At 50.5% G+C, this 23987-nt stretch overlaps 1 protein-coding gene across 11 annotated transcripts in view; it reads left to right on the forward strand.

The window, feature by feature from the left end:
• Positions 1 to 23987, forward strand: part of Lmpt (four and a half LIM domains protein limpet) — a 106068-nt gene that overhangs the window by 76837 nt on the left and 5244 nt on the right. For 6 of the 11 annotated variants that reach the window (XM_078182701.1, XM_078182702.1, XM_078182695.1 and 3 more), the window contains 2 exons: positions 15023 to 15223; positions 16864 to 17038. In XM_078182701.1, the coding sequence (XP_078038827.1) occupies positions 15023 to 15223; positions 16864 to 17038 (376 nt within the window). Of the gene's footprint in view, positions 1 to 772; positions 952 to 5297; positions 8889 to 13416; positions 13982 to 15022; positions 15224 to 16863; positions 17039 to 20246; positions 20913 to 23987 lie in introns of those variants that run through there. The other 5 variants (XM_078182705.1, XM_078182696.1, XM_078182698.1 and 2 more) reach the window with 5 other exon arrangements.

Below are 23987 nucleotides of genomic sequence, written 5' to 3' on the forward strand. Positions count from 1 at the left end.
TTCGGCTTTATTTAGATGGACGGAAATAGGAATCGGGTATCATACAAGCTTCTCCGTCACCGTGGCCCGACTGCGCAATGCGAATTATGCTCGGAAAAACGTGAATAACCGGCAAGGATTTGGCCAAAGCCGTGGTCTTTTTGCGTATACGCCTCGATGACTAACGATACTATCTAGTCACCGATACAGTTTTAAGCATTACTCACTGTGAGTAACTGCGCTTATCTTACAATTCTCATTGCCAGCGTTCTTTGCCTCCTCGACGAAATAAATGGGCCGATTAACTGCAACCTCCGCGCATACCCGACAGTTTCTCTATTAATCGGTTCTGCAACAGTGTTCTACGCGATCGTTGAATCATCGATTTCCCTCGTTGCTGGTACGAAGATGGTTCGATCCAGCAACGATCCACCCGCCTCCTACTCGCGAACGACTCTTTTTTTCCAAGGGTCGAACGTCCATCGAACCGCTCAATCCTCGATCTATTCGCGGATTCCTCGCAATGGCACGCGGCTATCTCGAGAGCTGCGTAACATCAGCTGCCGTCGTTTGTTACCAAGCGTCGTTCCCCGTCCGTGTAACGCGTCTCTGAATTGGTTTTCTTCCAACCGGAAACCGGCCGTTTTCGACGGTGGCCATCGTGGCCGGTCGGTAATCTATTTTGATTTCTTGTCGAAGCTCCCACCACGATCGCGGTTCGGCTCTCCGTGTCCAGAGACGCGCCGAGTAGAACCGTTCCCGTCTTTTATTAGAGTCGGTCAATTGGAGGCGAACGAAAGTCCGGCGAACCGCGGGAATCGATCGAAGATCCCCGAGTTCTGTTCCCCGAACTCGCGGACAGTTTGAAGTCGCGGATACCGAAGCGCTCCCGGCGATCGAGAGATCCCCGTGAGCACAACTATCGATCGCGACCTATCGCGCGGCCAGTGCAGACGGCCCCCCCGATTTTCGGTAAGTCCCCAGTGTGCCCACGACACGCAGACTCACACACATCATCGGCCGTGGACATCGAGCTGACTCGATCCGATCCGTCCGATCGATGGAACCTCAATAATCCCGCGCGACAAAGCGGAGACACACACAACTGTCAAGCGAGTGTGGAGAATGCCTCGACCCTCTTTACCGATCCGAATTTACTACCCGCCGCTAGCAGTAGTCGTAAATCGTAGCCTAATCCCCGGACCCGAGCGCAGTGAACGTTACCGGGCTCGTAAATACCGAGCGGAGAGAACAAGGACGCGTTTAGGAGGCGCTGCTCGGCCGCGAGGCCCTGTCGATCATCTCGCAAGACGGTCTGAGCCCCAGGACGGAAAACAAACGGTCTTTATAGAAAAGCATGGCGTAACAGTGACGCAACGGGCTGTTATAGCGCGCGTCGCCGTAAAATTCCGGCCGGCGTTGTCTATTTCGAGCGCGTCCCGTACCGTCGCGGTTCACGTGCTTCGCTCCTGATGCGCAAAAATCGACGCTTCGGCCTGTGCTCCTCGACCTGTCGTCGGCTCTCGGCTCCCTAAGCCTCCAACGTCTCGATCCGAGAGCTTCTTGGCGAGCAGATCTTCTTCTGGTCTCTGGCCTCTGATCGATCCACGGCTCTCATCGAAAATCAGAGAACTCGATTTCTTTCAATCTGATCTGATCCGAATCGTCCAAGCTTGAATTCGAGACGATCTCAAGGTGCTACACGTCCAGTTGAGAACAAACAATATATCATTCGCGTGTTCTCGGCGATGATTTACGGCCGACGACAAGACAACTTCGCGAATAGTTATAAAGGCAAGAACAAGCCAACCGAAACAACGGTCGAGCCAAGATCCCGCGGTTTTTACAGTTCTAGGAGGTTTCCGAGTGCGTCGATAGCAAAATTCGTAGATGTTCTAGACGCGGTTGTTTAATAAATGTCCTGCACTGTGACTGCGAGTGAAAAATGTCCGGCATTTTTACGTTGGTAGCGTCCAAAGATAAATAAATGCATAAAATACGATTTATGGAAACAGAAAAAATGCTCGAATATTTGTCGGAATAATTTTCTGTTTTGAAATGTACTGCTCAGGCAATCGGAGTAATTTTTTCCTCGGCAATTCGTCCACGCGTCCTATTTCACCTTGTTATCGTAACTTTTCCCTCGTAAGAGTAATCCTTAATTGTCTTGAGCAACGCACGGTGACCTCAGTTTTTGCGTAAACTTGCACCGAACGATGAAACAGATAGGGGAAACCTGTTGCAACTACGTAGCTCCGTGTATTGCGACTGTTTACATATCTATAACACCACATTCCACGCTAATAGCATAAAAATAAAGAATAGTGCACTAAAATAATAATGACTGGCGCGACGAAGATTAATGCGATAAAATAAGAAAGATTAATGCGACGAAGGTGAACGCAATAAAACATAGTTGCAGTAAAACACTCTAACATTAGACACATGTTCGTTCGAACAAAATTATATGATCTTGAATTTGCATAAACATCCACGGTTTGGCAACAACCGTTCGAACGAAGAGTAAAGACGAAACGTGCGAGCCAGTAAATAATGTTCCTGTAAAGAGAGGGACATCTATCGAGTGTTCGATCGATACATCGCTGGTTCGTTGGTCGAACCCGGAGCATTTAACAAAACCGACACCGAGAATAGCCGGCAAGCGTTCACACGGAGATGAATGGGATAAAATCGGATCACCGGAGCTCGGCAAAAATAATGAAGGAAGAGTCGGCAGGGAAAGTCACGTGACTACGCGAAGGGTTGCATTGCTGGCGAGCCGCGCGTTCTGCGTGGGTCTTTGCTCTTGACCGCTTCCGTGTGCCCGAGATGAGTTTCCTGACTCTTCGCCTAAGTCTCTTCACGGTACTCTGCAAACTGGCTATTCAAAAATCGACTTTACAAATTTAAAATAGTTGGAAATAGTTACCGTGAGACTAGGATCCATCGCATTGATAAGAAACGTCAGAAGTTAAGAAGAGTCTCGAAGTATATCTAGTATTCGAAGCATCATTCCACGATATTCGATCAGATAACATTGCATCGAAAATGTGCGGCGAGTTTTAAACACCAATTGGCTGCTATACGAGTCTCAGACGCGATCCTCGGATCCCAGGGTTGATCCACGAAATCCCACGCCAACATTTTCCCGAAAGACCGCTTCGTTGCTCTGCAATGGGAAAGTAGTCGCGGCCGTTCAGCGACAGACGCCGCCAGATCACGAAACGATTGCGCAAGGAATGGAGCGATGGCAGAAGCAGCGTGGTTCGCGGCTGGAAGCCCGGGGTCTGCGGATGAAAAAAGCCGATCTAGTCAGCTGGTACGAAACGGAACTATCGACGGAGAGACGGAAGGGTCGGGAAAGGAAGGTCGTCCTACGGTCGACAGACACGGCTGCGAAGTTTCCGACGGTCTAAATCGGTCGGCTCGCGAAGTGGCTTCGCCGAGATCCGGTGGCACGCTTTTCTCCGACCGTGGCACACACGTTCGATCACCGACCGAAATAACCATTGGCATTGTTCCGTTTCCCTCCAGAAGAACCGGCTCTTTCGTCGCCCGCTAATTCCACCGCGAACCCTTCGACGACGGCCGTGTAATGTCGCGCGGGCGCGCACAGCACAGCCTTCTACGGCTACGAATATCGATCCGGACCCGTTTCTCGCTTTTTCGGCCGAGCCATCGATCGGTCTTGACTTTCGAGCAACGCCGGTTTCCCAGTCGATCCGCGAACGGGAGGTCAAGGCCCACCCGGTGTGTGACCGGCTGCCAAACCAGCGGTTATAAACGAGAAATTAATTCTGGGGTGCCGCACCGCGACTCGTGACTGGCACCGATGCTCGCTGGCTACCGAAACCTAGCCGGGACTTGTGTCAAGGGTCATGCGAAATCTCGTTTAGTTCTGGCGTTAATTCGAACAGGCCTTGTCGCGTGCGTTTATAACGAGTCACGCTGATTTAGCGCCATTTTGCGTGTCGTGCTCGTCCAATTCTTACTCCCGGATCTACCGCCTTCGTCTTGAGGACAGCTAAATCTATCTGGTAGAAATATTGTTGGAAGCGAAAAGGAACGGAGGAGACCGACTTGGAATTTTAGAATCGTTCGGGACCCGTAACTTCCGGATACTCGAAGTTATACCGGATCCCCAACACTTTAGGATACCTGGAATTCTAACCCTTTGCACTCGGTTGTCCCCTCTCAGGGGACATCGTAATTCTCAATAGTATATGACTAAACAGAGTTTATTAGCGATTTGCAACTACTTCTCGATGTCTACAAATTCATATAAATCGAATATTATTATAACAATATTATATATACATATATCGTATACTATATAATAATAATATAAATGTTTATAAGCGCCGGTGGGTAATATCCATGATGGCGCCGAGTGCAAAAGGTTAAAATGGCATCGGTGAGGCATATGTAGACGTTTCATTTGCTTTTCCAGGTATCATCTGTCTAAACAACACAATGAATATCATGCGTAATATATTTCTCGATTTATAAACTCCAGGGCCTCGATTTCAAATTTAGTTATCCGAGCTTTTTCCGAGTATCCAAAAATTTCAAATGTCGACCCGAAGAAAATACCCGGCCCGATTATAACCCAAAGTCTCGGGTACCGGCCGCCTCTAAATTATTCCTAGTCAAAAACATAAGAAGGAGTTTATTAGATACTCCTTTCCGCTTGCTTACTAGAACCAATTTCATGTAGAGCTGGTTCGTGATCTGTAACTTTCCAGTCTCGATTAACCAACATGTTTTGATTTCGTTGCGATCATCAACGTGTTAATTTGTCGACCAAATTTACAGACTATATTCGCAGCGCTGAGGTCTGCAACCCACATGTCCACAGTTGAAACTGTCGAAGCGGTTGCCAACAATGCCCCCAGGAATGCGCAGCAATCTTTCTATGCAGCCGGCTGATCATAGAGAAGCCTTTTGTTCATTACCAAATGCATCGATCCATCGGAAGGTGCAACTGGTGCGCCATCCGCGGACTCGATGATATCGTTTGGAGCGGATTGTGTACGCTGTCCACGATCCAGCTAGAACCCGCACGGACACTGCCGCGATTTATTTCGGCTCGCGTCCCGACAGGTCGTCGACGATGCGTTTATTTCGAGCGACGACGACGGTCGCGGACCAAGTGGTCCGGACGACGATTACGCAGCCGGCACCGCAGTTCTCGCAGACCTCTTCCTCTCGTGTTCATTCAGTAACGCGGCTCCAGCGGTCGTCGCACCAATGCCAGAACTTTGCGAATCTGGCAAAAATTCATCGACCCTGAACCTGTCCAGCACAGCTCAGCAATTTATCAAAGGTCTTCGAACCCCATCGAATAGCTACCGCCCGAATAGAACCTTCTTCTTTCCGTCAATGGAACTTTGACAAGCTACGAGAACGCTTGAGCATGTCTATGCAATTTTCTATAATTCGTTCGCGTGAACGATGCAGAAACCTATGCTCTACATACTTCAAGTAACGAAGTTCGCCTCCCTATACTCTGCGAAAGCACCGCGTTTGCCACGTCGCGAAGGACCGGCCGCCTGTTTCCCGCCCAAAAGCAAGTTCCGTCAAGAGATCGCAACAACAGCGAATTTGTTTCCGAGAGAAATCGACCGGTGTTAGGTTCCCGCGAATATAGATCATCGAGGGTTCGATAAGCGGCGGGCTGGCCGTCTCGATATCTGTTTGGAGAGTGGCCAGATGCGTACCGCGCGCAAAACGTGTATCGAAGATCGGTCCCGCCGGTAGAATCGTAACCGATGAGGTAACCGAAATAAAATCGCCCGAGTGACGCCAGAAATTCGGCCATCGCCGACTACGTAATCCTCCTCGGAATTTCCACATCGAGTCCAGAAGATGATCGCGACATTAACCGTCTCAAGAATTTGCCTTCGCGTGTCCTGCAATAATTCTGCAGCGTTTTGGATGGCTTGTCCTTCTCGACCGCTGCGTCCTCGTTGGAAAAGGATTCCAATGGGGGCCCGGTTTCCAGAGTTTCGGTCAGAGAACCGAGAGAATCGGGAGCCGCGATAACCGAAGAAGACAGATTCGATGCGGTGTTCGAACAGGCAGGGTCGCGGCTCGTCAGGAGCCGCGAGAATCTGGTTACCTATCGTATTGCCAAGAGGCGTAGCGTTTCCACCGGCGAGGCGAATCTGACTAGAGCTGCCAAAGTCTCGTCTCGTCTCGTCTCGTCTCGTGGCGACGTGGAAATATCGGGGCCGCCCACGCGACGCGCGGCGTCGAACGAAAACGCGCGGGACGCCGTTCAATGATCGGGTCATTAGGGCGAGGCGTCGCTTGGGCACGTCGTCGATCGGCGGGGGCAGCCAATAATCGGTCGAAACGCCTCGCACGGGCTGGCGACGATTGCCAAATCGGGACGCGTTAATTATCCGGCCCGCCGGTGATCGATCGCGACGCGTACGCGGCATTAAGGACAGGGATTCGCGTCCAGGGACATTCGGGCTAACTTTAGCCTTAGCCTCAACGCGGTCCGTAGCCCGAGTCGAAGTCTGCTACGTCGACATAACGAGCCGAACGGCCACCAGTTTGCCCCGGTGTCCGAACGGTTTTGCCCGCGGAAAATAAAACAGTTCTCTGGCCGCCATCCGGCAGCATGGATAACCAGCGATAATCATCGCGTGATCGTCGCCTCTCCGTCGCCGCCTCTGTCGCCTCCGAGATCAGGATATCTCTGCCCTCGGGTGGCAGCCTGGTCACGACGAGTCACGGGGTTAGGTGAGACACCTCCGAGACACCTTCGACCGTGTGCTGAAACGTGCTCTCGCTACCGTGGAGAGAAGTGGCCGCGCGTGGGTGGTGGGTGTCCCCCCTAGGATCGTGTCTCTCTCTCTCTCTCCTCTACCCATCCGACTCGCTCCTTCTCTCTCTCTCTCTCTCTCTGTATCTCTATCTCTTGCTCTCTATCTCTCTCTCCTTTGCCGTCTTCCTTCGAGTGACGTCACCGCGTTAGAGGATCCGCCGAGGTGACACAGAGCCATTCCCGAGGACACCCGATGGATTGGCCTCGCAGGACGCTCAAGTTCCCCACGCTCTTCGACGAGGAGGAGCTCCGAATCGTGGTGTTCTTCAATATATACATCTAGAAGATCGTACACGAGAATGGAAACACGGACATGGGATGACAAGGTGATGGTAATGGTTCAGTGATCCTTGACGAGGATTTCCCGTAGATCGTTTGCTTCGAGTCTGACAGAGCAACCGCCAAGATGGGTCTGATGATGTCCGTGTTGATTGGCTGCGTCGGCGTGCTGGAGTTGCTCGCGTGCCTCAGACACGTCTCCGACGGAGTGATCATCACGATCAATCAGCCGGCGACCCCATGCCTGTCGTACCACGAGCAGGCCGACAACATGAGCACCCACGACTCCATTTGCAGCTACAGCCACTCGGAGAACGCGAATTTGCCTCGCGGTGCCAAGCACAAGCTGGAGAACCTGCACGAATACAGTTTGAGAATCAGGGCGGAGCTAAGATCCAAGGACAAGAACTTCGATTATCTCTCGGAGTACAGTCCCAGGGAGTTCCTCCTACGTCCAGGATGCACTCCGGACTCCAGGTTGAGTCCGGACTTGGACTACCTGGTCGAGGTCAGCGAATCCGGAGAGAGAGACGATCGGAGCGTAGAGATCGAAGAGATCTACGACAGGGAGTACGAGGGAGAGACGTCTTACGAAGACGCCGGGGAGAACTTGAAAGTCGAGAGCAGCTCGCGGGATCGACCGCTGTCTCTGACAGCTCCAGAACCCGATAGGTACGTCAGAATACCCACGCCGATACCGTTCAACGTGACGGAGACGTACTCGAGCTCCGATCCCTCCAGCGACGTCGGCACGTCCTTCGACAACGACTCTGGCAACGAAGCGCCGACTAAGAAGACCTTGGACTCGCTACCCTTGGTCAAGCGGCACGAGAGTCCGTCGGAGGGAGGATCCTCCAGGGACGATGAGTCGGACACTCGGCAAACTAGAAGGACTTCGAGGAAGCAGTATAGAAAGTCTCACTCGAGATCGCCCGATCTCGCGACGTCGCAGGGATCGATTGGTTTCGAAGCCTCCGCGGAGCAATCGGCGAACACTGAGGATGTCCTGGTAGAGGAAAACCGCTCGGAGGTTCCAGTCGAAGGGCCCAGAGTAAGCCAGAGGAAGAGGAACATCAAGTCCTCGAGCACGATCGTCAGGAAGCCGACGAGGCTGAAGTCGAAGACCTCGGAGGTGAGCAAATCGGCGGAGAACTTGACGGGCAGGCGATCGAAGAGGCACCGAGAACCAGAGCGGAGGAAGTCGGATATCTCCATGCAACGGGTGTACCGGGACGAGTCCACCAACACCTCCCCGTTCGGCAGTCCGGCGTTGTCCAGGTCCGAGAGCCGGAAGAGCGTGTCGGTGCTGACCCAGACCAGCTTCGACGAGCTTCTGGTCGACTTCGAGGAACCGCCGGCGGAGAGCTCGGTGCTGGGACTGTCGGAGAGCCGGCGCGACCTGATGTCCCGGGATCGCTTCAATCGGCGAACCTTCAAGAACAGAAGATTCGGGACCCAGTCCAGGGATAAGTCCGACGACGATAGAGCGGTCGCGCCTACCAGCGGTCCGACGAACGCGCGCACCTCCGTCGAAGGTGCCAAGGATACCGCGCGGCTTCTTAGAATATCCAGCTTCGAGGAAGCGGAGCTGGAGGACTACGAGAGGATCCGAGACATCCTGACGACTCCGGCCGAGCCTCCCTGGCCGGAGGACAACGAGAACTCGCGGAAGGGTTTCTGGTCCTCCTCCCACGACGAGGACACCGACTACTGGGACGCCGAGGATGTGAGTGCGGCTTCAGGACCGATACAGTACTCGATCCCGGATACCGATCGGAACAAAGCTTTCTGGGTAATGACGCAACCAAGGTCCTCCCGTCTCTCTCCGAGCACGACATCTCGACCCCCCCCTTTTGTCACTCACACCTTAAACAGACACGATTCGACACTCCGACTAGCACTCGACTCTCAGGCGTAACACTGTGCCAGCATTAATCATGTGATCACCCCCACTTGGATCGTGCCGCGAAGAAGCAGAAAGCCTGAAAAAAAGCGAACAATGATTTGACCCCATAGGTGCAGAGTTCCCTTGAATTAGACCCCTTTTTGGTTGGAGATTTGTACGGCTGTGTCCTAGTCTGGCATTGCTATCGTCTATCCGAACGTCGATCGCAAGTTCACGGTCAAGCTTTCTAAATGTCTCTGTCAATATCACAATCTCTTCGTTGAAATGAAAATAATTATGCAATGTACGGGTGCTCTGTAAACACGAGACATAGCAAACAGAGAGTAGATTAGAACAAATATTCGAGAAATCTCGTGGTGCTTGCTGCCAAGTGGACGGAGGTGACAATTTATTCGATCGCAGATCATGCCTCTCCGTGCTTCGGAAATCAATAACTCCGCGAAATGGTCCATTATTCTTATGAACGTTGCAAAAAACAAACAAGTTCCGATTTCAAGCAACGCAACCGACGAATACATCATCGTCGTGTCGCGCGCGTTGCCAATTTGGACGCAGCCGTAGAACGTGTTTTGTTTGTTTCTAGTCGCGTTGGTCGGTCGAACAACAGGGATTTGGTCTCTTGCGACGTCTAATTAGGACATGGCTTGACGCTTACATGTTGCACCCTTCGTTCAATCGTTTCTCGTTCGTCCTTCCACTTCTTCTCATTCTTGTAAATAACACCGTGTGTCATGTGTACCTGCTCGCACCTGCCGGACACACTAAATATCTCTGTTCGATCGAATACTCACAAGGCTCCGCGTACTCGGCACGGCGAACCAATCGAGACATCATCGCCGACCATGGTACCGCTCTGTCGAATTCGACCGACCTAAGTAGTCCGAGCTCGTCAGCGACTCGGAACGATGAAAAACTGCTGGCTGGCTCGAGAGACTCGCGTTCGCAGGGTGCGCCCAGCGTCCGTGGTCTCGGTTCTCCGCTATTGTTATCTAAAGTTGGGCAAGATTTGTTGGAACCGCTTTTTCGTGGATGGGGAAAGAAAAATGAAGCCGCGACAGGCCGAGAAAATCCGGCGGATGTTCTCATGAAACAGCCTCGCGGTCCGCGGCGTTTATTGGTGCCGTGTGGCTCGCGTGGGGTCTCCCAAAATATCAATCTCATGCCCGTCTGCAAATAATATACGCTTATATCGCGGCCGAGGCGAGCCGTTTACTCAAGAGGGGACACTTCGGCAGGGTTTCCCTCCGTGCAGCGGCGCGGAATCCAGATTTTTATGACATTCCGATTGATCTCCGGGCATCTCGAAAATTCTGCTAATTTTTTCGGATCCTCTTTCGGCGACCCCTTCTTCGGATCGAGCAATCGTTCGATCTCTCCTCGTTTATTTTTCCGCCTCGATATGCAAATTGTTGTAGCTTGCGAATCAATTTTACGTTTGCATCTCGATGTAGCGGATCGTTGCAGGCCAATTGTTTAACTCGAAGCTCGACGAACGGATTAGAATCTTAGTCTGCTCGTGGTTCAAAGTCCCGTCGGAGGATAATCGGTGCTATACCACTGCGATCGAGAGATCCGGCATCGGTGTCCCTCTTTTTTGGTCGACCCGCTTTTTCCCCGGAGGTTGTATTTTTAATCAGGCGACGCGCGCCTCTTCCGGACCCCTTCGTCGATATTATGTTACCGTCCGATGCGATCCTCGATTCGCGTAGGCGATCGCGTTCTCCTGTCACGGCCGATTTTCATTTTCCAGCTATTTATAACGGGTCCGGCGTTCCTCGCGTATTCTGGCAACGATGGGCAAAACGATACATCGCGTGATCGCGATTACTATGTAAGAAAATATTCAGCGGATTTACCAGAAACACGGCTTGCAAATCGTCGGGACGATTATAGATCTTTCGACAATGCCGATCGTACTAAGTCCATCCGCGTAATTCTTGTTGCTTTTGGCTTAAAGAATTGTGAAGGATCTCGATCTTTCCGACGAAGATAATTATCGGTAGGCCGTAGAGACAACTCGCTTTGTAAATAATAATCGCAAGAAACAAGAGTCGAAGAAGCATCGATAAACTGCGGAATTAATGGATTTGTTGAGAAGACGCGCGAGTGAAATAATTGGATTACGTTACTTCTGGCGTATCAAAATTATTAAAAGAAACAGTTTAATCTAACTCCTGTTTCTTAAAATCGTCTTTGAGAATTTCTATTTTATTACAAAAATTTGTTCTCTATACGCATTTTTAACACTTTATCTACCGGTTATCCGGTTGTAAAAATTTTCGTTCCTATTTGGATATTATATATCCTATTAATCGTGAAAGATATTTAATATTTAAAAATTTATATAATAATATTGAAGCTCGTAGTACAGTTGAACACATTTATTTCAATAATAGATAACAAATTAAGGGTTACTATGGCAACCGATTCACAGGCTACCGATCGAGGGGAAAAGCTGATTCATAGGCTACCGGTCGATAAAGTGTTAACATTTATTGTTTCCGAACTATAGTAATATCTCCTACATTCGCGTACCTACAAATAGCAAAACTCCGCCAGTACTCGGCTGCAGATTTTTGGGAACCGTATGCCGTTATTCAGCTAAACTCTCCGTCCGGTTGCTGCTCGTTGCGAAACCGTCAATTTCAGCGAACCAAAGACACCGCGAAAGTATTTATCCCATTGCGGATTTCATCGTCACGATTGCGATATGAAAATGATCCTCGGTTTCATTAATATCGTTCGTATCGCGGCGATTCATGCTACTGCCAATGTCACGTCTACTCGCGAGAATCGGTGGACGCCGACAAACAATAAATCTTTCACGGGACGATCAATCAGCGGCGCGGATGATAAATGTCGCGATGGAAAGAGGGAACACGGGTTTATTTTGGAGCAGCGTGTTTCGTGAAACCGTTCGTCGAATTGATCGCGGACGCGGGGAGAAAGGGAGAGATTAGTATCGCGAAGGAGGCGTCGCGTCGGCGTGCGGGTGGGCGCGCAGGTATTGGTGATGTGTGAAACATTCCGACCCAATTACACCGGTGGATTTCTTCTCTATTTTTCGCCACTAGCGGCTCGCCACCCCCGCGCCAACCAGGAACCACCTGTTTGGCACGCGATCAAGGCGTCGCGTCCGACGCCTCGATGTTTCAGGAAACCGGTCGATGTTTGACAAACCTTTTCGATCAACGTCAATTCACCACCTTCGACCTCCTCGCCCCGGCCACCCCTCCCCGCAGTCGCAAAGAAGATTCGAGCCGATTCGGGGCTACGAGTCGGATTCGAGAGCTCGGATCCCGAGACTCGCGACCTCGACGATCCATAAAAGATCCACAATAGACCGTGAACAATGTTTATCGCTCTATTCTGTGCCGAAACGTCAGCCGGTCCAACAATGAGAATTATTCCCGTCGATTAAACGCCGACAGAAATACAGCGAGCTCTCGGCTCCGGATCTGGCATTTCGGACCTAATTCCCATAATCTGCGTCTGCAACATGGACGAACACTTTCGTCGATAGCCGCGCGTACAAATACGATAGAAATATCGAAGTATACATATCGGGTCGGAGTCACGCGATCGTCAAGAAATGGACGTCGATATTTTTTCCTTCTTTTTCTAGTTACAAACAAGGATAAATTTCCCTTGTTTTCCATTAGCATAAAGAGAAGGGACAACTAATGGGCGTCGATTCGACGCTCGCGTCATTTCGGCCTCGGAAAAACGACAAGCAGAGCTAGGAAATCAGAAGGTCCCCATGCATCGTTCACTTGTACACAAATTGTTTGCCACCAAGGATCGACACGAACATTTTCGCGACAATTTACACCTAGCCGGCAAACTGTAGACGCCGCCATCGTTCTGCGCCCCCCTTTCGACGAAAGAGCTGTCGATCGTCGATCGCGGTCTGGAATCCGCGAATCACACCTCGCCTCTGTTTCTCGTCTCGACGAGAGGAGAGGCGACGTCAGGGTCCCGAAATATCCGCGGCCAGAAGTGTCGAATAAAAAGAAAGGGAAGGGAGGAGGGACCGAAGGGAAGCGACACCGTCAAAAAAGGGAGGAAGGATGGGTTTTAGAAGGGATCTTTGACGGTGTCCTGTAACCCATCGCGAGCCGAGGAGCATATCGGTGTCTCTCGGATAGAAGAGGCGGCAGAGAATTCGTGAACCAACGCGAGAAAGAGAGAGAGAGAGAGAGAGAGAGAGAGTAAGAGAGTAAGAGAGGGGTGTCGTAGAAAAGTTGCACCCGGCACACTGCATCGAGAATCTCGGAGAAGGAGGAGAAAACGCGGGACGGAAGGGGGTCGGCGGGTGAAGAGGGTGGAAGAGACGCGACGCGACGCGGCGAGGCGCGTTTCTGGAGTCGTCGGGACGCCGAAAATAGCGTCCCGATATGATGACGCCCGGAGCGGACCGATCCTAGATTTCAGTCGGTTCGCAAGCTCGAAAGCTGCTGGGTTAACACGGAAGGAAGACTCTCTGATCGCACGCTCCGCTTCGGTTTCCACCGTCCACTCGTTCATTTCCATAGCGACGAAAACCACCACCACCACCACCACCTCCACCACCGCTCTCTCTCTCTCTCTCTCTGTCACCCTCACACACACACTCTCTCTCTCTCTCTCTCTCTCTCTCTCTGTGACAGTCTCTGACTCTCCTCGTGGTCCCCATCGTCCCCTGGACCCGGTCAGTCCTCTCCTGGTTTCCCTCGGTGCACGGATCCGCAGAGTTAGTTGTCCAGATCGCGATCGATCGGTGACCGGACGCAAAGCCTTCTCGAGAGCGCAAAGTATCCCGGAACAGAGAGACCAGGCCGAAGAACGATGGCGGACGTAGACAGTGTAGTGTACACGACCACCGAGCGCAAGGTTCGCAAAGTGAAGAAGACGACCAAGCGCAGGGAGAGCCACGATCAGAACGCCGAGGTCACGATCACCGAGGTCGACAGCACGCAGAACCACCACGCCATCGAAGAGTATGTGCTGGCTGCAGATGTGCCGAGTATCAGCCCCCCTCGCGCGATCCTTCCGCTTACGATCGACACGCTCGCCACCCGAACGATCGCGATTCTCGCCGGCCGATCGGGATCGGGATCGGGATCGGGATCAGGATCGAGGGCTACGGTCCCCGTACGGTTCCGTGAATTCGGTATTCGTTGATGCCGCCATTTCAAAATGGTTCTAAGGATCTAAAACGTTTACGTAGGTGTAGTTGCCTAGAACCGCCACGGAATCGATGTTTCCCTTTTGGCAACAGCGAAAACAAGCTGTCCAACCGAGAGCACTCTGTTTGCGACCTACTTTCCCTGGCGAGGAAAGCTCTCTTCTCCATTTGCCCCCCACTGCCCCGGTCTCGTCGACCCGAAAACGTCTCGCGTAATTTTTCGTTTCGCCAGGAGTTCTGGAATTCGTTCGTTGCGTTCGACTTTTTTTAGGGGGTGGGAAATGCGTCGTCCGCCGATTTCGGGATCCAGAGGGTGGCGGAGCGAGCTATCGTCTCCCCGAGACGCTCCTCTCTCGCAGGAGAGCAAAGCCCCGCGGCGATCAACCCACGCGATGATACATGCCTCACGCCACAGAATAGATCTTATATGTTCCCTTACAATAAATACTCAGCCAGCACATACAACAGCACTCAACCAAGGTACATATTTACCAGAGAACCGCGCGAACACTACAGAAAAAAGAGAGAGATCGCGAGGAGCTTTTCGGTTAATCGCGGGCCGGAAACAAACGGGAAGCATGCTGTGAGAGGAGCGTGTCCGAGTTTCTCGCTGCTAAGAAAGCTCGTCGAGCCTTGTTTGTACGAACCGTGGCCGCGTGTGATCGCGCGCGCGTTTAACGCCGCCGACGAATCGTCGCCGAGGAGCTTTCCGCTCCGAAAACGTGGATCGTGTTCACGATCGAATTGTCACTAATCCATGGGGATCGGGTCTCTAACGAGGGTTCCGAGAGATCTGTTTAATCACGGAGCACCGTTGTCTAAACTCGTCGCGTTTTCCTCTTTTTTTTTCCAGTTGATTTTCAGTGGCGAGTACACGAAGGCGATGAACAAGGACTGGCACAGCGGTCATTTCTGCTGCTGGCAGTGCGACGAGTCTCTGACTGGGCAGCGCTACGTGCTCAGAGACGAGCACCCCTACTGCATCAAGTGCTATGAGAGCGTTTTCGCCAACAGCTGCGAGGAGTGCAACAAAATCATCGGTATCGACTCGAAGGTACGCATCGTTTCTTCACAGATATCGCCGCGGATATGTTTCGGCGATAAACGACACTCAACGACCTCGTTCGAACGGAGATTTTTCCGTTCCGATCGATATCGTATCGTTACCTCGTCCTTCGAGGCCGATTCACCTTCGCGGACGTGTCTTTGCGATAGTGAAAACCAATAACTTCATTTCCCGCTGATATCCACCTACAATATCAAGTCGGCTATTTGATCCTTTTGCAAACAGAAAAATCGCTTTATGTCTCATTCTTTTGTAATTCTATTTCCTTATTGTTCTTTGCAAGTTACGTTACTAAAGGAGTGTACATACAGTTCGTACATCAATTTATATTGCAATTCGTGTAAGATGTACTTTATATCAATTTGACGATTTACATGAATTCGTATATGAATTTTTACATCGGTTTATACATCAATTTGTATTTAAATTCGTATTTTTGTATTTAATCTTGTATTTAAATTTGTATTTAAATTCGTACATGAAATCGCATACGAATTCGTCGATTAAACCCGTATATGAATTCGTCCATGAGCTGGTACATCGATTCATAAATCAATTTCTACATGCATTGAAACAAGAATGGAAATGCGCGTGTCTCGAATGTTTCTTCTAAATCAAATTTGTCTACGAAGCCATTAGCATGCGAGAGCAGTAGAATGTGATCACGTATACCGCAAAACGAGTATCTCCAGTCAAGTACCATTCCGCAGAATGTTAAATCTTCGTTGAAACCCGATATCTCGAACGGCAGACACGTAAATCCCAGGCAGGCCGTTTCATCACGTAGAAGCTTGTTTCCGGAAGACATTTGCGTCTCGGGTAGCACGTGTCGGTCGTAGACACGGCCCGCGAAGTTCCGCGCAAAAATCGGTAATTATCGGTTCGTGTATAATGACGGGGTCGAGGTGGCGATACGCGAGCAAGCGAGCAAGCGAGCGAGCGACGGACGAGCGAGCGAGCGAGCGAGTGGGCATGGGCGTCGACTTACTCATTCCTAGAAATAGAAACGATGATGCAGGTGCTGCCGGCCATATCGGCTTCGAGAGCTTATTTCCGTTTCTCGGCCGTACGCCGTCTCTGTTTCTCCTACCTCCAGCTCGCCGGAAATTCGCTGAAATTCAATCTCGGGTGTCTTCCCTCGAAAGCCACGACGGCGTTAGAGACGGTCCTCGAACGAACCGTGACTTCCCGGGAGCCTGGATCCGCTTCGGACCGGCGGGAACAGCTCCTCCGCGACGCACGAGACTCGTAGAGGTCGTCGAGATGGCGATTATAATCGATCCAGATATGGCAACTCGCGCGATTTCGACGCGCGACGATCGCTCGACCAGCAGCGAGGCGTGTTTACGCGTCGGATCGCGAATATTTTGGTCATCGGACGCATCGATCACCGACAAGAATCATCGTGTTTTTCCGACAAGCGGGATCGCGAGTCCGTTTCCTTAACGCGTCGCAGACCTCGTTCGGGAAATCTTTGCGCCGCGTGTCAATATTTTCCTCCGCTCGCTCGCCGCGATCGCATAATTCCAAAGCCGAGACTTGTTTTCGCTGTCCCGCGATCACCGAAGAATTGCGACGCTGGCAACGCGAGACGGATCGATGCTGGATCATTCGATGCTTGGTTTCAGGATCTGTCGTACAAGGACAAGCACTGGCACGAGGCTTGCTTCCTCTGCAACAGGTGCAGGGTGTCCTTGGTGGACAAACAGTTCGGTAGCAAGGTGGACAAGATCTACTGCGGCAACTGCTACGACGCCCAATTCGCCAGCCGCTGCGATGGATGCGGAGAGATCTTCCGTGCTGGTACGTAGATCGCGATCCTCGAACTTTACCCAATTTTCCCCTAAATACTCGTCAGAATCGACGCTATCGATACGTTTAACTTCGATTCTCGCGACAGCGGTAGTTCGACTCTCGCGACAGCTCTCAGAGTCACTAGACGCCTCGTTCGATCGAGAATGTTTCTACTGGATCGGTTCCGTTGGAGTCGCGCGATCTCTCGACGAAACCATTCTACAGTTTCGAAAGGCGCGTGGTCCTTCGGCTAAGCCTCGAAACCACCTGTTTGCGATCTCGTCCTGAATTGTGATTCACGATCGCGACCGGGGGAGGCCGGCCATAGATCTCTTATTCGGCGCTTCTTATTAAGGCAACCGAGTCAAGGCTGCGTGGCTCCAGAGACCGATGCCAATTACCGCGGCTCCTTTCGAAAAGGAAACGACCGCCCACGCCTCTAATCCGAAGTTCGCCGCGCGAATCGAAGACTCCCCGGACGAGCCACCGACTCTCGAAACTGTTGGGGGACCGGGGAAAATGACAGTCAACGACCGGAGATCTCCCCCGGGCGCGATAAGATACGAGTTTTACGACTCTTTGTCACTGTTTCGACCTCCTCCGCGCTCCTCGGCGGGGAGAGAACACTTTTCAGCCCGTTTCGATAACGAATTGCCAAAGGACAAAGAAAAATCGCGCGCTGTTAGTCGTCGGGCACAAGGCGATCGAGAAAGGTCGAATTTCTCGAAGCAGAAGGAAGCACCGAGGGCGCCCGCTTCCGCGGAAAGGCAGACTCGCCGCGAGCGGAGCCGGTAATTCGGTCAAGTACGCTTCGGAGTTGACGCGAATTTATCTAGCAAAGAAATTCCGCGAGGAAACGGCGCCGACGATTCCCGCCGAATTCGAGGAACCGAGCCGAACGCACCGCGATACCTTTCCTCAAAATGTTGACCGCACAACTTCGTACGATTTTTATGCAAATTGACGCTTCTATGTTTTTGAGGCTGCTAGACTCAAGTAGTTACCAACTTGAAAGTACTACGAAGCACGAGAATTGGAAATACTTTGCTTCTGATACCACATGTATAGTATACGTTATAAGCAAATTGTACATATTTATTGTAGCACCCTTTTGTAGTTATGTACTTCAAAAATTCCATTTCGACACTTTAGATAAATGTACGACCATGGAATGTATCAGGCGGGTGCATGTGAAATCATTTTTCAGTGAACATATAAAACTGCACATCTTTTTTCAAAAGCTGTTCATCTAATCAAAGTATGCTTCATTTGCCTCTATACACTTTTATCAACGATTTTAATTTTTAGAACGATTCCAATCTTTAGAATCACAGTTTATTGATTCTGAGGATCCGAATTTCTTTAAGACAGGCATCTATGTTTTAAAATCTTGTTGGGACAAGTGTATTGAAACAAACGGAACATATTTTGACTAGATGAACAGCTTTCGAATAAAGATACGCAATTTTATGCATTCGCTTAAAAATCCGACATTTCATGTGCACCAACCTAATACTTAAAATCGATTTCGCGAAGTTCGTGCCTGCGGACTGGTTTCGCTTCACACGAGTCATTGCGCGTGGCTGATAGCGACAGGATCGCCGAGGAATCGTCCGTGAAAATGACTCGGTGCCAGCGCGTGTCCGTATACGGATCGCGACCTTTCGAACCGCGAGCATATCGCCTCGCGGGATCTAACGCGATCCATCGCGGCCGATCACGATCCCTTCGACCTTTCGGCAGCAGCATCGAAAAACTCTGACTCGATTGCTATCTCGGTTTCGTCGATATCCTTGGAGCACGTGGTATCTCTCTTTAAAAGTGTCCGTGTCTACTCCCATTCAGAGAAGGTCGCTCGTTTGATCGGCGTGAATAATTTCGACGGAGTATCGGAGAAGCTCAAAGAGAATTAACCCCTTGGCGTACTTTGACGAGTCCAACTCGTGATGGATATCACCAGTAATAAATTATTAAGCGCGGATGTTGTTCTGTTTTTTAAAATTAGAATAAAATTCTAATCCCTTATTATTAATATTTAAGCATTCTAGTAAATTCAGGCACGGAATAAACGTTAATGTTCTATCCCTTCGAAGAGATTATACCAATCGAAAAATTCCTAATCGCAGTAATTGTGAAGAAAATGGTACGTGAAGGGGTTAATCGCTTCTCCTAGCTTAGTTGGGATTTCTGTTCATCCTTTTTCTGTACAATCGTTCGTGGCGATAATTAACTGAGAACTCTGCGCAGCAATCGCGGGGGATGCCACCGCATCGGTGCACGGCGATTTGCAAAGCAAATTTTGTAATTGCGCGCCGTATAAACGACTGTTGATGACTATTATTAACGAATGGGTAAATAGACCGTGGGCACAAGATAACAGATAACGAGGTGCTGGTTCGAAGTAATCGTTGTCGCTGCAACAATACACCAAATGGTACATCAACTGTGAGACACACAATCTTAAATAACGCCCTGCACTCGAAGTCGTTTGGATTATAGATTCAATACAGTTTTTCTGATTTACTTTGAAATTGAATCTTGTAACTCGCGCAAGAGTTACACTTTTAACAGTTATCTACATATAGACAATTCCGCTAACATAGAAGCTACTTCGGAACGCGATGCAGCAATTTTCAGTGGCGCCTCAAAGTCGTCACTCGAGTGCGAAGGGTTAAATTGATGTTCGGAACATAATTAAATTGATGCGCGGTGCAGAATTAAATTGCTGTTGAAAACACGGTTCAATTGATGCCGAGAACGCAATTTAATTGACGTTGAGAACGAAGAAGTTACATTGATGTTTGGAACGAAATTAAATTGAAGTTCGGAACGTATCGAGAGGGGTGGAGGAACGTATAAAATTGATAGGAGGAACGACCGAGGCTCGAAATACTCGAGACCAGCTGGATTTCCGAGGGAAGGTAGAAAAGGAGCAACGCGAAAGGGAAAAAGAACGATCCTCTGGACGAAGACCGGGCCTGGCGGAGAAGACGTGACCCACAAATATATAAATATTCCGCGGATGCGATTCAGGATAGCGTGGAGTGGTTCTGCGGGTCGAGGCAGGCCGAGGCGGGCCGAGGCGGAAAGGTTCGCGGGAATCACGAGTTATCAGCGAAATAGAAGACACAAGACACGAGACACGGTGCGCGTGCTCGCGGCGTGCACGCCGACTCCAGCGAGCGGTCTCGAGCGCGTTTCGAGCGGTCTCCGGCTCCGGTGCTTCAGTGGCTCGCAAGACTTCGGGCCAATCGCACGATTCTCCACGATTTCGTCGCGGTTCCTCCAGTGTTCGCGAATCCCTTCAGTTCAGTTATCAATCAGCTACACGTCGGCCTATAGTTTCTTCAGGTTCTCCCACCTCTCGATTCGATTTTGGTTCCATTGAATTCGTTGCTTTTTCCAGTTTTCATTCGCGCTGCGACAGGACTAAAATTCACAGCAATGATCTCGCCTCTGTTGTCTGTAATAGAAGGAAACGTCGGCCAAAGTGTTATAGACGCGTAAAAGTTTGAATCTCCCGCGCGTCCTGCATCGAAATTTAAAAGGATAGAATCTCGTTTGAACCGCGTTCGCGTATTCCTGAAAATCGGATCGAGAGTGAAAGGGTCCCGTGGGTTCTCCAGTGTCTGTTGCCCCGCGAAAAGTTCAAAGGACCCGAAAAGAGCAGAGGAGGAAATGGCCACCGACGCGTTGAGCGAGCGGCTGTCCAGCAAGCTCCACCTGCAGACGAAGACGGTGGGCGAGGAGAGGATAAAGAGGGCGAAGGAGAAGGACGAGGATGTCGCGATATTTAGCATGTTCCCGATGGAAGGTGATCCTAAATTCCGCTGCTGCCTCGGCAGGGACTGCCTGATCGGAGACCCGAAGAAGGCGGAACCAGGTGATCATCCTCTCGCAAACTATTCTTTTATCGATTTAGGAAGCTTGGATTAGACGGAGAAAGCTCGGCGATCCTTGAAACCTGATGGGATCCTCGGATTCGAGAGTTCGAAGGGCCCTTCGGTAGGAGACAATTGCTCTGACGCGTTCCGGGTCGTTCAGGGCATTGCGAAACCGAGAGCTGGTCGCGGGGGCGGCGCATAAGGTCCCGTTCTCAAAGTTTCCCTAAGGTCGACGTCGGCACGCCGATCGTGGGCCGTCGCGCAACCGGCTGCCGATAAACTAGGCGATCAAAGCCGGCAAGAAGCAGGGAGCGAAAGAGAAAGATAGATAGATAGATAGATAGAGAGAGAGAGAGAGAGAGAGAGAGAGAGAGACAGAGAGAGATGGGGAGAAAGGTCCATGCAGAAGGAAGGAACCCGAATGGGACTGCGACCTTATCTGGAAACACGAGCACGGCCACGCGCTCTTGTCCTCGCTGCACTTGGCTAACGAACTAACTAATTATTCGAGATTGTTTGTAATTAAAACAAGAGTATCCTGGAAATCTAGTGCCACTGCTTTCAGAAAAGATCCAACCATTCTTTCGCACTGGATTTCACAATCTAGGTTGTCCCAGGACCCAGGGTCGAGAATGTCCTGAAGACTTAAATGAGAAAGGAGATTGACGACGAGTACCATCTACGGATTAGTTATAATAATTATAAGTAACAAGTAACAAACTAAAAGAAATAAAGAAAAAAGACAAGGGAAAGAAATGATAAAAGGAAAGATACAATAGATAATACGATCGAATTTTAATACATGGCGATAGTGGTCGTAAATTAAGAGGAGACTATTGAAGCAGTTATGGTAACCGGTGAGTTTCAGGAAGAAAGGAAGAATGTCTTTTTATATTTTGAGCGGGAGCATAGGAAAAACTTGTTGAGAGTAATAGAGCACGAAATGACAAGAAGGACCTCCAAGATAAGAAATTACCACAAGCTCGGAACACTATGCTCGAATTGAAGGCTTCGAAGCTGTGACGAAGATCCCGGAATTAACGCGCAACAAGAAACAGATAGCGATCTAGGGGACACGGCAGACAACCGAACCGACCAGTTTCTACGACAATCTCGCCGGTCCAGTGGTTTATGATTAATGAAGCCGCGAGTTAGATTGGCGATACGTCGCTTTATTAAAACGACGCTCGCTTCCGGTTACCATGCGATGCACGCAACAGGCGACAAGAGAGGCCTCCTTCGATCTCGAGACGTCCTCGCGCGGAAGCTCGACGGGTTTTCGATTGTTTACGAATGATTGGCAATTTAAATGCACCTCGAAACGAAGTCCGGTCGTCCCGACGTTTGTCGTCCGTTGCGAAACAGCCTGGAATCCGCTGCGGTGCGACTCGATAATGATGTCAGGCGCGTCCAAGCAAACAAATACACGGCCGGAGAAATTCTCCGCGATCTTCGAAATCATTTCGAGCAGCGTCGCTCCTCCGGCGAAAAATCGGACGCGGCGCCTATTAATACTCGTGATGTCACCCGAGCCGGTCCATCGACATCGATCGGTTCGGTTGATTATCGATCGAACAGATTTCTATCGGGAGCGTCGGTTACGCGTTGCAAATCGTGTTTAAAATCGATCCTCGCTATCCCCGACGCGAGGGAAAGGGAAAGGGAAAGGGAACGATCGAGCAGGTCGCGCGCGACAGAAAACGAAAAATCATCTCGAAGCGCACAATGAGCGCAATGCCGCAACTATTTACGTAACAGTCGGACGCGCGCGACGCGTGACGAACGCTATTAGGACCATCTATGTTTGCCATTGCGCAATTATTAATAACCGGAAAATGCGTTCCGAAACGATGCAGAGTGCCATTAAGTTTCCTTAGGAGATCCTTCGCGTCGACCTCGAGGTTTCAGAATGGTTTTCTAGGTAGACCAACTTCCTTCTGGCCATCTTCACGCGCTAGAATTTTTACGAGCTTCCACCGACGAGTCGAAGCATGCAAGTCGGATTATCGAATGGTATGCTCGTTTCGCGGGTCGTGAAATTTTATTTACACCGTCCGCGTCTGGGAATCCCATGATCCGCGAGGCTGCTGGCGCCGCCCCGGCGATTCTAGACACATAAAGATCGAAACGATCGACGATACACCGCGCCGATCGCGAGCTTTGACCCTCTCGCGAACGCCTCGCGTTCCCGGAACGGTGATCGTTCCGTGAATTCGTGATGCGTTGCACTCTTATCGGGCGAACGAACGCTTCGCGGTAAGATGACCGGTGTAGTACGCGTTCGATGGCAACCGGAAACGCGTGTCTCCGACGGAAGGCGGACGGAAGCTCGTCGAATTGGTTCCCGGTTAAATCGATTTCGCGCGACCGATCGGGTCTGAGGTCGTTCCCGTACGGCGCGGCGCGGCGCGGCGCGTTAAGGCGGCGCATAATGCGAGATTACCACATCGCCGACCTTGGACCATCCAACTTTATACATATACGGAGCTATTGGTCGGACGTTATGACGTCACTGGCCTCTCCTCCTGACTCACGGTGGACCACGAGGAATCGAGCACGAAAACCGACGCGATCGCTCCTTTCCTCGAGGGCCACTGGAATCTAGGCTATCCCGTCTCCGACCCGCAAGACCGATCGCGAAACCACCTACCGCCTCGCTCGGATCGCTTAACCTCTCTATTTATTTGTTTAAAAGCCTCGTCCACGTGCGGCGAGCGTTACGCAAGCCGATCAAGGAAAGTAACTGGACCCGACGACCGGAGACGATTTTCCAGCGGTCGTCCCTAACAATTTCATCTAAAGCTTTGAACGGATCTTTAACCGGTTCAGCACGATTGCCGGCATATTGCCGACGTCTGAATCATACGTCTTATTCAAAATGTTACAGTCATGTAGTTTCGTTACGTACATAAAAAACATCGGTATATATATTTAAGGTATTGCGGTTATCTTATTATATGTAACCTTTGTGTTGTATTTTTCTTTCGTAATTTTTATACCTAACAACAAACTTCCCGTATATATTCAATAACTAAGTATATATATAAAAATAAAAATACAAAACACAAGTTATA

This window comes from Augochlora pura, chromosome 6 (assembly GCF_028453695.1).
Source record: "Augochlora pura isolate Apur16 chromosome 6, APUR_v2.2.1, whole genome shotgun sequence".
Lineage (NCBI taxonomy): Eukaryota > Metazoa > Arthropoda > Insecta > Hymenoptera > Halictidae > Augochlora > Augochlora pura.